At 45.2% G+C, this 14,725-nt stretch overlaps 1 protein-coding gene across 1 annotated transcript in view; it reads right to left on the reverse strand.

Moving 5' to 3' along the window:
• The window catches only part of SPTBN5 (spectrin beta, non-erythrocytic 5), a 92,482-nt gene that overhangs the window by 36,804 nt on the left and 40,953 nt on the right, over positions 1–14,725 (reverse strand). Inside the window, exons 34-46 of the mRNA XM_031949283.1 lie at positions 13,819–13,998; positions 12,107–12,310; positions 10,579–10,728; positions 9,913–10,017; positions 8,360–8,527; positions 7,123–7,278; positions 6,145–6,336; positions 5,382–5,477; positions 2,285–2,400; positions 1,976–2,090; positions 1,318–1,431; positions 738–859; positions 33–195 (exon numbers count right to left, since the gene is read on the reverse strand). Coding sequence (XP_031805143.1) covers positions 33–195; positions 738–859; positions 1,318–1,431; positions 1,976–2,090; positions 2,285–2,400; positions 5,382–5,477; positions 6,145–6,336; positions 7,123–7,278; positions 8,360–8,527; positions 9,913–10,017; positions 10,579–10,728; positions 12,107–12,310; positions 13,819–13,998 — 1,881 coding nt within the window. The remainder of the gene's footprint in view (positions 1–32; positions 196–737; positions 860–1,317; positions 1,432–1,975; positions 2,091–2,284; positions 2,401–5,381; positions 5,478–6,144; positions 6,337–7,122; positions 7,279–8,359; positions 8,528–9,912; positions 10,018–10,578; positions 10,729–12,106; positions 12,311–13,818; positions 13,999–14,725) is intronic.

Below are 14,725 nucleotides of genomic sequence, written 5' to 3' on the forward strand. Positions count from 1 at the left end.
AGCCGGCCAGGGGCGGGCTTGTGCCTGCTGACCTTGAGCTCCTGGTGCTCCTCCATCAGGCCTCTGGCCTCTGCAGGACTGCTGGGAAGCCTTTCCGTCTCCACCTTAGTCTTCAGCCCTTGCATCCAGCCTAGCAGCTCTCGGAGCCTGGTGAGTAGCTTCTGTCCTTGGTGTGAAGACTCCAGTCTCTCACTCCTGCCCACAGGGATGATCAGTCAGCCCGAGGCGGAGGCAGAATTAACCCGGGGTCCCTGGGGTGTTGCCCCAAGGCACCAGCATGAAAGAGTGCTTCTTTCCTCCCAGGGTCATGGGAGGGGGTGGTGCGGGAGCTGTAGGAGACTCTGGGAGAAGGTGGATGTTCTGCCCCAGGCCTCCCACCCCCGTGGTAGTGACCACAAGGGAGAGCACAGGGGCCTGGCCCTGGCTGCTCCCCAGACCAGACCCATACGTCCCTTTCCTGGGCTCTTCCTCCTCTCCCCCACTCCCTAATTCTGGCTTAGACATGTCTGACCAGATCAGCTGATCCTCTGTCCTGCTCTCCTCTTACCCGACTCCCTACAACGTCTTCCTTTAACCCATTCAGTCACTCTAAAACGCCTTCAGGGGCCCTGGATCAGGAGCAGGGGTTTGGGGGAACCAGACAGGCTGGAACCCCCCGGGGTCAGTGAGAAGGGAAAAGTGCAGGGGCCGTGGGGGACACAGGGGAAGTTAGAGGAGGGCAGACGTGAGATCCCTACCTCTGCTGGGCCCCGGCCTGCAGCCTCTGCCAGTGCCTGTTCAGTTCCAGTCGTTTATCAGTGAGGGCTCGGGCTGCCTCGGGGCTGCTCTGACACAGACGATCCACCTCCTGCTCCAGGGGCTACAGAAGAAGGGATGGCGGTGGTCCCTCGCACAGGTGCCCGACAGGAACGCAGCTCTCTGTGCTCAGGGGACACTCCCTCAGGGAGTAAGCCCCAAGACTAGTTTTGCAGTGGGGAGTGGACAGGTCTGTCAGGGTCTATCTTTGCTAAGAAAACCCCCAGTGGGCCAGGAAGAATGTGCCACAACTGGAAATGACTGAACAACAGCCCCCGTGGGCCACGCCTTCATTCAGTTAACATGCATTTATTAAGTGCCTACTATATGCCCGGTGCTGTGCCAAGTACTGACTGCACCTAAGGCCTTCTGAGATTAGTCATCTGTCCAGTAGCTGCGTTCTTAGGCCTTTCCAGCCGTCTATAACTGATGTCTCCCTTAGGACTCCTTGAGAGAAGGGAGGGACTTCTTTTATACTCCCCATCCTGCCTGGAGCTCTTGCTTCTTGAGCCCTTTTAGTACCTTCATCTGGGCCTGGATAACACTGATTTCCCGATCCAGTTCTTCATGTTTTCTCAGCAGCCTCTCTACATCCTCCAAGTCCTTTCCATAATTAGGGACCTGCAGCAGAGCACTCTGTGAAGTGAGAGAGAAAGTCAATCAAGCAAGCAGCATTTATCAAGCACTTGCTGTGTCCCAGGCAGCAGCAGGGTGGTACAGTGGAAAGAGCACCAGCTTGGTGTCAGGAAGGCCCAAGTTCAAAGATGGTCCCAGAAACTCACTGCGTGGCCCTGGGCAAGTCACCGAATTCTATTTGCTCACCTGTAAAACGAGCTGGAGTTTAAGGAAATAGCAAAGAACACCAGTATCTCTGCCAAGAAAACTCCCAACAAAGTCCTAGAACAACTCCATGTTGGGATCCTATAACTGAAGGTAGGGGCCATGAAATTGGATTTATTATCAGTAAATGTGTGATTTGTATTCCCATTTTATATTATATATATATACATACATACTCAGGGTCATGTAAAAATTTCTTAGGTGAAAAGAGGTTGGTAAAAGCCCTGCTCTAAAAGAGGCAGACTAGGTAGGGAGCCAAGTGGGCACCCAAGACCAGGCAGGCGTCTGCCTCCTCCTCCCCACAGCTTTTGCCTGGAATCGACATCTCTACATCCCTTACCTTCTCTCCTATCCTCTCCATGACATTGCTCAGCTCCTGGACCAGTGCATGCGTCTCCAGGGCACCTTCTAGCTGTCGCTGGTATTGGAGGAGGTTGCCATGGAAATTATTCCATCTGCCAGGGTGAAGATGCAGAGAAGAGATATTGATGGTTATCGATTCCTAATTATGATTCTCATTTTAATCATTCCTGGAACAAGCTAATGGAGGGCTCATATCACTGGCACAGCACTCCAATCACCCACCTTTTGAGTGGTAACCTCCCTCCTCCACTCTTTTCCCTTCCCTCCATCTCCCCTCAGAACTGGCCTTTCATTGAGCTGATGCTGTCTCTGGTAGATGATTTTGACCTCTTCTGGGTCCCGGCTTTTGAGCTGAAGGGATATGGCATTAATGGCCTTGATATGAGTATCATCCACTGTTTCCTGGCACAGGGGAAGAATCAAGATGTGAACTGAGGCCCACAGGAGAAAGTAGAGACCATGGATGATCACTGTTTTAACTGGGCTGGTATAGAAAGAGTTCAGGTCAGAGCTGAAAGGGAACAGGAAAGTACAAGAACCTGTGGGCACTGGATTTCCTTATCCTCCAGTTCCTGTACTTTTCTTGGGATGGGGGCATTCCTCCACATATACAATCTTCTCGGAAGCCAGAAAAATTATTATTATTCAGAAAGGGGTGCTTGGTGGGTAGTGGAAGACAGGGGCAAGAACTACTGATCATAGATTTAGAGCTGAAAAGGATTTTTAAAGTCATTATGTCCACTCCTTTTATTTTACAGCTGGAGAAATGAGGCCTAGAGAAGTTAAATTACTTATTGGAGATCACATAACTGATATATAGGAATTCTTCTCTTTGACTTTTAAAGCCTTCACAACTTAACCTCCACGTGCCTCTTCAAACTTGTTATATACATTATTTCCCTTTCTGCTTTCTGAGGTTTAGCAGGCTTGCCCCTTGAGAGAAATGATTATTTTTTCTCCTATTAATAACCAAAATAGGATTAGGTAGTTTTTTCTTTGTATTTTCTTCATTCAGGGACCAGTCCTTGTAAGGGCAGTCAGAATTTGAAGAGAATTGATGGAGATTACTCTGGTAACATTATTCTCAATCTTGGGTAGTCCCCACCCAACTAGGAGAGTTTATTTCTGTTTAAAGGGCAGAGAATTTAATCTAGGTGAGTTCCAACCTTAAAATCATAGTTTCTTGCTCTTGGGCTGAGATAGTTTCCTTTGTCCAGGGTGCTGGAGGCGGCTCAACCACAGGATCAAGTAGGAGAGGAGCTAAAGACTTTTAGCCCACCTCCTCATTATTATGTAAAGACTTAAAAAGGCCAAGGTCTCTCATTGCATCCAGAGCCATCTCCAGTCATCCTAATCTATGTCTGGCCACTAGACCAGATGGCTCTGGGGGAGAACCTCGCACAGCCCTCCCTCACTTCAATCTAGTTCACTTGTATATTATGAGATCACCTTTCTGATGTCATGGTCCTCCTTGAGAATGAAACAGCAACAACTACAACAACCCTAACCCTCACTGATTGTTCACCAGTGGGGTTGATCTCCCCCAATTAGAGGCATCCACTTTCCCAAAAGTATTTAAGCATTCCATAATCTCCACTGTCTTTATCACTGGCGACTTTGAGACCACCGACCATTAATGTCTTGGTTATTTGTTAGCCTAATTAATAAAATGATATAAATTAGCCCTAAAATCTGTCTCTCAGCTTTTTCATTTGTCTCATCTTCTTTCATTTCCTGGACACGACACCTGCCATCACTGTTGTCACAGTGCCTTTGTTCACTATCCCCTGTGCTTGGAATACATCCCCTTCTCACTTCCATGTCTCAGAATCTCGTTTCCTTCAAAACTCGGCTCCATTGCCATCCTCACAGACCCCCAGCAGCTGATGCCCCCTCCTCCCCACCTTCAGAGTTACTGTCCATTCTAACAGTCCTTGAGAGCAGACTCTGTTTTGTTTTTGTTTTTGTATACATCCTTAGTATCTAGCACCATGTCGTACACATGGGGGTGCCTAATAAATGCTTGCTTGCTTGCTTGAAGCAGCAGAGCTGGATTTTGAACTGAGGACCTCTAATTTCAGAACCTCAGGACCACATTTGCTCCTACCACTGGAAAGCTCACATTCTACTTGCAAGCACATAAATTAGCAAAACCTGTTCCCAAAAGAGTTTGGAATAAAAAAAGGTCTTTTTAAAGACAGTGAGGGGGAGGTAAGATAACTATGGGGATCTATGAAAGCTCAGTTTCGTGACTAATTGAAATGTATAAAGTGGAGATGGAGTTTCTCTAGATGAATAAGTAAAAGGCAAGAAACAGCATGGGAGGAAAAAAGGCTTTCAGAGTTTGCTCAGGCTGTTGAACCCCAGGGATTTCTTTTGATCACAAGATCAGAAAACCATAGAGCTGGAGCTGGAAGAAACCTCAGAGACCACTTAATCTCACCCTTTCATTTTACAAATGAAAAGGTGAAGTACAGATTGATTAAGTAATTTGTTCAAAGACACATGGGTAGTGCAGAGGTGGGATATAAACCCAGGAGCTCTGATTCTCAAGTCCATGTTTTTTCCCTTCCTGAAATCTGACCAGTTTCCATGTTTGGGATTAATGTTGGTGCAAGTAAGTAATCCTCTATATCAGAAGTGTTGACTCAGAATCAAATTAAAATATAATTGGGAAATATTTCACAAAATAAAAATAAAGAATCTAGATAATGTCAATATGTGGTTTTCTAAGTCAATTGGTGCCAATGTAGATAAGATTTAGTAGCCCCATTTTCATCATCATCATCATCATTATTGTTATTTTGGAGACAATTGGAATTAAGTGACATGCCCAGGGTCACACACCTAGTGTCTGAGGCTGGATTTGAAGCGGCTCCATTTCTATTTGAATTTTATTCCACTTATTTATTTGGTATGCTTATATGAAGCTTCCATGTCCAAAACTATCCTTCCTACCTAGCTCCAATTTTACCATTGGAAATTCATTAATTTGCATGGACTATCCCTCTCTTAAATCTTTTAGAATGCAAATATCCCAGAATGGGTTAAGTAATAAGTTACTACTATTTGACTGGAAATACCTTAATAAAGGCATATATTAATCTAATTAGATTAATTTTCTTGCAGCTAGAGAACACTGGGGAGAGGGGTGGGAGGATGCAGGGAAAGGAATAAGAGAAGTACTGGGGTGGGGGGGAGTGGAGGGAAGGACCCTAAAAGAAAAAGCTCCAGAGAACTCAGATGATTTTGGTTAGCTTCCCAATTTCCCCTCGGGGCAGCTGTGTTGGAAAGTGGGGAAGTACAGAAGCTGCCATACCCAGGCATTTACAAACACTTCACACTCCCTGCTCAGCATCCCTTACAACTCTTATGCCTCTTACCCCTAAGGCAGTGCCTCGGAATTCCCTTAGCCGTCTGCTGAGTTGTAGACAGTGTTCATAATCTCGTCCCAAGTCTCCAACACTCACCATCACTTCCTGGGAGAAAAGCGAGGGTTCTATTCTTGGCACATAAAGGCTTTCCCATTCATTCATACTACACGTTGCCCAAGAGGTTGATGCTCTACTATGGCACAGGGGATTTCCACAATGGGAGTTCCCTACAATGATACACTCACAGATCTAGATCAAATTATGTATATTTGTATAGAGATACATATCTCTATATGGATACGTTGTATACAAAATATATTTATGTATGCACATATAGATATATTTATGTACGTAAATATATAACATAATGCTCATATATAATACTATATATATTACATGTATATTTTTATAGATATGTAAATATAGAATGATAATGTGTATTTTATATAGATATATATGGGGATATGTGTATAAATATGTTATACTATTGATATCACATATAATATACAAATATAGGGTATATTTTTATATGTCTGTATGTATATAGAAATATATGTAGATATAGAAAATTTATAAGGTAGTAATAATGATATAATATAGAATATTCTTAGAAATGTAAATATATAGAGATATGTAAATATATATTTGTGTATATATATAGACTATTCCTGCATATGCATATATATCTACAGATACATCAAGATATATTTATGTATGTGTATGTGTATACACACATAGGTCCATCCACAAGCACACATGTGATCATCCCCACCTTCTCCCTGATCCAGGCTTCCACTTGGTCCACCTGCTGCAGAAACTCTAAGAAGCCCCGCTCGTCCTGCAGGCCCCTGCCCCTGGCAGCCATGGCCTGTCTCAGCTTGTGCCAGTGCTCCTGAAGCCTCTGCTGTTTTCCCAGGATTTCTTTCGCGTGAGGATGGCTCTGGGCCAGGAGAGCTTCTCCCTCCTGCAAGAAAGGCCCTTGTGGCTGACGCAGGACCAGCTCCCCTTCCCCTGTCCCAGAGCCTGTCCCAGCCTCCCTGACAGGGCCATTTCCCCTCTTCCCAGCTGGACACTGACCATCCCCTCCCATTCCCCACCCTGCTGGGGGAGCCCGGGCTTCCCTTCCCACTTTTCCGTGGGCACTCATCAGGCCTGACTTAGCTTAAGAACTCCCAGCCCTTGCCCCAGGATCTGAGGCCATCTCTTTGGGGGCCTAGAATTTTCCTGCAAAGGAAGTTCTCCCAAAGGTAGGGACGCGCTGGAGCCGGATCACACAGGCCACAAGGGCCGATTGTTAAATCTGCAGTGTGAGCATTCACACTCCAGAAATCAGCACACGTTACAAATCGGGCCTTGAGCTTTGTTTTGTTTTGTTGTCTAGACTTTAGAAAATGATGGAAAAATGTCAGTAATGCCGAATAAACCTAAAATCCGCCGTGGGCACATTCTTCCTTACAGAGTAGGCTGCTAAGCATTTAACGGCATGGCGCTGCTTAGTCAGCCGAGTGGCTCAACAGAGGCCCCGCCGGCTTAGACTCAGGAGGTCTCATCTTCCTGGGCTCAAATTCAGCCCCACCCACTTACTAGCTGGGCAAGCCATGGACCCTGTTTGCCTCAGTTTACTCATCTGTAAAATGAGCTGGAGAGGGAAATAGCAAACTTCTGCAATATCTGTCAGTCAGACACCATTGAAATGACTTGATAATAAGAGCTGCTTAAATGTGAATTCTTTGAGCGTATTTACTGTTACCTCAGTGACACGGTTTATAACCTCCTCGTGGGCCCGGACCTCAGCCTCAAAAACCTGGTGTTTCTGTAAGCACTTCAGCTTGTCCTTCAGGGCACTGGAACCCCATGGGCTTGGTTCTTCCAACTGCTGAATCCTCTCCTGGATCCAGTCTTCTGCCTGGACCCACCAGTGGCGGGGCAGGAGGAGGGTGAGTTATAACTCAGGTAACCCTGAGCCTAGAGCCTAGCTGCACCCTTCCACCCTTCCAGCTCTGCACGTCACCCTGGTGCCCTACCATTACCTAGTCCTATACAGACCCTATTCATACCATGCTCTGGATGCAGATCAAATGTATTGGTAGCTGAAATTAGGAGGCTTTCCTAACTCCTCCCCCTCCTCTTTCCTTCCTCTTAGTGCCTTCTTCCCTCAAGTATCTTCTGTATTCTCTTTCTTCCCCCCAATCCCCTTTTCTCTCTTCTCCCCCTTCCTCTCTCTTTCCCTGTCCCTCCTTCTTCCCTCCCCCTCCCTCTCTCTCTCTTTCTCCCTTCCTCTCCTCCCCCTCCCCCCCCTCTGTCTTTCTGTTTCTCTGTCTCTGCCTCTGTGTCCCTCCCCCTTTTTTGCTGTCTGTCTGTGTCCCTCATTTCCTCCCCCCACCTCTGTCTCTCTTTCTCCCTTCCTCTCTCTCCCTCCGTCTCTATCTTTCTGTTTCTCTGTCTCTGACTCTCTGTGTCCCTCCCCCTTTTTTGCTGTCTGTCTGTCTGTATTCCTCATTTCCTTCCTCCCCCATCTCTGCCTCTCTCTCTCTCTTCATGTATATAGTTATTTCCAAGTTGTCTCTCATTAGAATATGAGCTCTTTGAGGGCAGGGACCATATGTTTTTGCCTCTGTATCCCCAGCTCTTAGCCCACTGCCTAGAACATAGTAAACAATAAGAGTTTGTTGGGTGATGGATTAGAATTATGATTCGGGCCTAGGTTGATACGTGTGAAGTTTCTGGATAGGGCAGTTCCCCTGCTATGTTAAGCCAGTATTACTGGCAAACTAGGCAGAAGTTCCTGAAAGACTCAGGGAATGTCTGCTATCATTGAGAGAAGGGACCAAAGGGTCCCTAAGGAAACTCTGAAGATTGCTGGAATTAGGAGGTCTTGGGGGTTCTGAAGGTGGCTGGAGGCTCTTTTTAGATGTTCAAAGTCCCCAGATTATGGGGTCTGCTTTGTTCTGTTCAACTGTCCTGTCCATTCCAGCCCTGGTTCTGACCTCAGCCACATCCCTGGTGAATCTCGCCAGCAGCAGAGTGGTACGCAGGGCTTCCCCATGGCTATGGGCCTGCTCCTTTACTCGTCTTCGTCGCTCCCACACCAAATTCAGTAAGTCATGTACCTCAGCTCCCTTGAGATGCTTTGCTTGCTCCTGCAGGGCTGCTTCCTGTGGGAGAGGAGGAGGTGTTTGCTGTCTCTATCACCCTTCTAGGCTCAATCTTGCTGCACATGCCTATTTTTGCAGACCACCTCCCTAGGGCAAGTTTATAGGGGCCAAGAAATAGACCAATTACCCTACATCAGAACTCTACCCCTTATCTCTGCAAGGCTGGGGGATGCAGAGCAGAGCCTTTCATCCTTCTAGAGTAGATCAAGAATGATGATGGCAACAATAATAATAACAACAATTAACATTTGTATAGCATTTTAAGCTTTACAAGGTTCTTTATGCATATTATCTCATTTAATAAACAACTCTTTGAAGTAGGTGTTATCATTATCATCCTCATTTTATAAAGAAACTGAAACAGAAAAGTGACTTGACCAGGGTCATACAGCAGAGCATTCAAGAGCTTTGTCAAACATCACCCAATTAGGAAGCGTCTAAGGCAGAATCTGAACTCAGGTCTTTGCGACTCTAAGTCCAGTGTTCTATCTACAACGACAAACACTCATATTTCTATAACACTCAAAGAAGGCACAACATGTTTTCTTTACAAAATCCCTGTGAAGGAAGGAGTGCAGCATTATCACCCCCATTTTACAGATGAAGAAACTGAGACCAAGAGAGATAAAAACCACTTTTCCAGGGTCACAGCTAGTATTTGTCAAAACCAGTATTTAAAAATTAATTTTTCCTATCTCTGAACCCAGTATTTTCTCCCCAAATATACCACATTGTCCAAGCTAGACTAAGCAATCTCTCCAGGGATAGTAGGAAACAGCATTATCACCCCCATTTTACAGATGAAGAAACTGAGACCAAGAGAGATAAAAACCACTTTTCCAGGGTCACAGCTAGTATTTGTCAAAACCAGTATTTAAAAATTAATTTTTCCTATCTCTGAACCCAGTATTTTCCCCCCAAATATACCACATTGTCCAAGCTAGACTAAGCAATCTCTCCAGGGATAGTAGGAGACAGCATGGCACAGTGGACAAAGGGTTGTACTTGTATTTTTGATGCCCTTGCTTCAGGTACTTCCAGCTGTGTGATGTTTGGCTGGGTTTTTGACCTATCTGAGTCTCAGCTTTCTTATCTAATAAATAAGAATGGATTAAATAGCCTGAAAGTTACCTGAACGATATAAAATTAGGATCTTGTGATCTCAAGTTGATCTCTAGGGTGTTGGGAGAAGCCAAATTAGGTCCATATTTGGCTTCTCTGCATTTGACTTTATGTCGGTCCCTCATCTATCCTATCTACTTCCCACATACAACTCATAATATTTTGACTCATTCCTCCCATTTTAAGACTTCTCTGTGCTCCTCCATGCCAGAATTCAGACAGAGACTGACCAGAACATCCCAGCTTCCCTCTGAGTCCATCACCTTCTCATCTTGGCCTGCCAGAACCTTTTGGAAAGCTTCATGTTTCCGGATCAATCTCTCCAGTCCCTCCACTGAGTTGTCCAAGGTACTGGTCTTTAGATAGACCTGTACCAAAGAGAAGAATGATGAGCCAATTTGGTGGGAACATAAAGCAGATGGGTTGGGGAGGGGGATGTTGTTGCTTAACTTCCCAGGGCCTTACTTTCCATATCTGCAAAAAGAAGGGATTGGACTAGCTGACCTCTGAGATCTACTACAGGATTAAGTCTATGGTCTCATGACTCAGTCCAAGCTTCTGCTGGTGAAGGAACGGGAGAGTGTCCGCCCTGGCTTGTAGCCACATTGAAGGGTATGTTTTTCTTCTCACTTTTCCTATAACATTTTGTTCATTACAATCTATCCCTTTCCACACTATTTATGTATATATCTCATGTAAGATCCTGGAAGGCTGGGACTATGACATTTTTCATCAGCTTATTTGCTGAAGTGGATCAAGTCTGTATACTCCCTGCTTCTATAGCAGGGGTTCAGGTGGGAAAAAATAGAAAGCATAGAAATGAGTATGTGTGTACATGTGCAAGTATGTGAGGAAAGGAGGGAGGGGAAATTAATGGGGAAAAAATAATGGAGAACATAGGGAAACAAAGATGGGGGAGGGGGCACTACCTCCTGGGCAGTGAGGATCTTATGGAAGTGATCACAGTCTCTGCTGAAGAGCTGTCCAAGGTGCTTGGTCATCAGCTGCTCCTGTTTTTCTTCCCAAGCCTGGAACACCTTCTGCCTCACTTCCTGTAGGGCTCCCAGCTTTTCCTGGATCTGGAGCACATAGACAGCAGGAGTCGGAATGGTCGTGGGGTGGTCTGAGAAAGGTAGTGTTGGAGGAAAGGGCAGAATCACTAGTGAAGACTTATAATCATTGGTATAATGCAAAGAGACTCGGACTAGGAAGTAGGTCATCAGGGTTCAAGTACTTGTCCAGTTATAAATGACATGATCTTAGACAAGTTACTTGATTTCTCAGGGTAGTGGTTTCCTCATCTCCAGAAGAATGGGACTAGGTCAGAAGATCTCTAACACAGAAGTAATTAATCTTTTCTGTATCATGGACTTCTTTGGTAGGTTGGCAAAATCTATGGATTCTTTCTCAAAATAAAATTTTTAAATGCATAAAATAAAATATTTAACATTACAAAAGAAACCAATTATATAGAAACACAAATACCAGAATATACATGCACACACACATGTGTTAATATACACATACATAATATAAAAATAACATGTGTGTACATTCTATATGCAACACCTGTATGTATTAAATTCATGCATGTATGCTATATATACACACATGGGTGTAGCTCTTGATGTGTATATTGAATACATACATGCTCCCCCCCCATCTTTTCCCATCTTGGGCTTTGACATATCACAGGTTGGCAAAAAAAGTTAAATGGAATTTTGGGGGAGATTTGCAGAAGTTCATCTGACATGCAAAGGCTAGCAAAAATCCACTGAGTTATGACCAAATACTTAACCTAAATTTCACAATAAGGTACAGTAAAAACCTCATAAAAGAATAAGAAAAAAACCAGACCTCTTTTCTGGTACAAAGGAAGGGCCAAAACATTTTATGGGGATTTTCCATGCTTCTAAACCCTCCAAGTCCTTAACCCACTGCAATGTAGAAGGAGCGGTTTGCGCACACACGCGTGCATTCAATGCATCTCAGGATAAGAAGTCCCTAAGGTCTTTTTCCAATTCTGATGTTTGAGGATTCTTGTAACCCAGTACATAATCCCTATCCCAACCTTCATTTCTCTTTTGTCCCATCCCTTCTCCTTCTTGCAGTAATAGTAAAATGAAATACTGCAGACTCTGGAATCAGGGGTTCAAATGCCACATCTCTTATCAACTACCCTATCACCTTGGACAAGTTAATTGGGATTCCTGGATCCTAGTTTCCTCATCTATAAAATCTGGGGAGATATGGACTGGCTGGCCCTATTCAGCTGTAGAGTCATGTTCCTACATCCTTGTATGTGTCGGGGCAAGCCCCTTCTGTGTTCACAGGTATCAACCAGAATGTCACCAGAGTAAGGGAGGGGTTGAAGAAAGCAAAAAAAGGGGTGGATGAGGCAGGGAAGAAAACACCTTCATGTGGAGACGTTGGGGACACCCTGGAGCAAAGTGCTACCTCTTCAATAGGTGCTCCCTCCTCAAGAAGCAGCCCCTGCCCCAGCTGAACTGCCTGCTGGTACGCCTCCTCCTGGGCCACTAGCTTGGCCCGGATGTCCTGATGCACGCTGAGCTGCAAGTGGCTGCTGCTGGCATCTCGAGATGTTTCCTTCGCCTGCAGCTCCCTCTGAATTCCGGTCGCCCACATTGAATACTCCTGGACCTGCCCCCCATCCCCAGAGAGAACAGAGGGAGTCAGGCGCCTGATAAGCAGGAATGCAGAGAAGCAATTCTCACAAAAATAGACCTACCAAATTACACGTTATGTACAAATATCAGAGCTAGTTTGGAGGTTCCCTTAAGTCAATCACAGACCTCAGAAATAATTTCATCCAACCACCTCATCTTCCAGATGGAAAATGAGGCTGAGAGAGGGTGAGTTATTTGCCCAACATCACACAGATAATCAGAGAACAGTCTGTGTTTGAACTCAGGTCCCATAATTTCAAGAACAGCATTCTTTCCATTGTAGTATACATCACTCCTTTCAGATACCCCCTGGTTCTTCAGATGTGGGCAGCTCAGAGCCTGCAGTGTGAGGCTGAAGGGGCTCTCTAGAACCTGGCCTTCCTGTCTGGAGTCAGCCTTATCTGCCACTTTCCAGAATTAAACTTTCGCTGTCCTCTAGCCAGCTCACTTTTATCATTGTCCCCCAAACCAGAGGTTTTATTCTTACCTTTTCATCTTTTCCTGTGCTTGCTTCCTCCTGCTAGAACCCTCTCCTTTCTTTTCTACCTGCCTGAATCTTACTTTTCCTTCCTGGTTCCCTGACCATTCAAAGAAGCCCTCTCTGTTTTCTCTTCTCTGAACTCTATAGTTCTCATAATCTATCCCACCCCCCCCAACTAAGAACATATTGTCTGACAATATCAGTTATTGTTTCAAGTATGTTATTCCTATTTCCTCAAGTAGGACAGGGACCAAGTCTTACACTTCTGTATCTGTCATTGTATCCAGCCTAGTGCTAAGCATATTAAGTGCGTAAATGATTGGGTCACATCTGTAGGACATAAGAGGACTAATTTTTCCACCACTTTTGGGTCCCTTGTTCTTACTAGCTCTTACACCAGCTGACCCCCTGGATGAGCATCTCTTTGCTAACCTTCTCACAGATCTCGTTTCCCAAGTTGTACTTACCTGTTTAGCTGCCCACAAATACACTGAGACTAGCCCCTCACATCTACATTCCCTTTTGTGCTCTGTACACAATATCCTTGAGTCTTTTTGAGAGGTAGTATGGGGTCATGGACAGAGAGTCAGCCTCAGGGTCAGGATTTAAGTCCTGCCTTTGACAAATACTGACTGTGTGAGTCTGGGAAAGTTACTTAGTTCTCAGTGCCCCTGGAATCTCTAAAATGCTAAGGTGTGGAGCAGCCCTGGTAGTGGGAGTCTTTACCTGGAGTTCCTGTATCATTTAAATCAGAAGTTTGGTCCAAAACAAGTATCTAGGTGCTGGAACTGCAAAGTTAAAATACAAAATAGTCCCTGCCCTCAAGGAGCTTACAATCTATATTCTAACCCTCCAAGTCCAATCCAAAATTATGTAAGGCTCTAGGTGCTGAGATGCAAAGTTGTTTTTTTTTTTTAAATAGTTCAAAGGGTCCACATTCTATACCCTGCCCCTCCAGATTCCAAGGTCTTTTCTTCCAAGGTGCTCTGGGGAATTCTCACCGCAGTATGGAAGCCTGTGAGCAAGCAGGCATGCTCCAGCTCTCCCCGGCGCCTCTCCACCTGCTGCCTCAGTGACTCCCAGCTCTGGACCACGGCCTCTTGCTGGCTCTGCAGGGCCTCCACCTGAGCTCCTGAGCAAAGCTTCTGCATCTCATCAGCTGTATCCAGTAGCTCCTGCAGCTGAGGAAGGGAAGGGGTCAGGAGGCTGGAAACTGTGGGCTCAGCAAGCACATGGAAGACACCCCTCCTCTCTCACTTACTGCAGGACACCAATTTTGGAAAAAGGAAAAAAAAAAAAAAACTTCCCTGAAAGGAAAAAGAAGCATCAGCCTTGCCTTATCCAATGGAAGAAAGAAGCCATTGCTGTTCTTAGGGGGTACATGGGAACAATAGACAGAGAGCTCTCACCCTCCTCTCCAGAACATCATCCTGGGTCTCCACGACTTCTTTCTCCATTGCCCCAGAAATCTCTTCACCCTGGGTCCTGGATTACTCACTTTGGAACTACCTTCAGCTTCTGGAGCACCTTCAGAGCCCCTGGCTGTTTCTCCCAGAACTTCCATTTTCAGGAAAACACTGCCATGTTTTCATGTCTCTACAGGTTATATTGGTGACTTTCTCTACCATGACCCCTTGCCAGATACTTTCATCTCTTTTATTTCCTCCTCTCTCACTTTTCCACCCCACCTCTCCTTTCACCTGTCCGGCTTTCTAGGCAACTTCAGAAAGAAAATCTGTCTTTGTGATTGTATTTGTATTCCCAGTATAAAACACAGTGCCCGGCACACAGTAAATGTTTAATAAATGATTGCTGACTCAACCTGCTTTGTTATAAACACAGCTCAAGTACACACACCCTCCTCACCCCAGGCCCACATTCACACCTATCAGAGCTAGTCTGGCGAAT

The sequence above is a fragment of the Sarcophilus harrisii genome, chromosome 2, assembly GCF_902635505.1.
Source record: "Sarcophilus harrisii chromosome 2, mSarHar1.11, whole genome shotgun sequence".
NCBI lineage: Eukaryota > Metazoa > Chordata > Mammalia > Dasyuromorphia > Dasyuridae > Sarcophilus > Sarcophilus harrisii.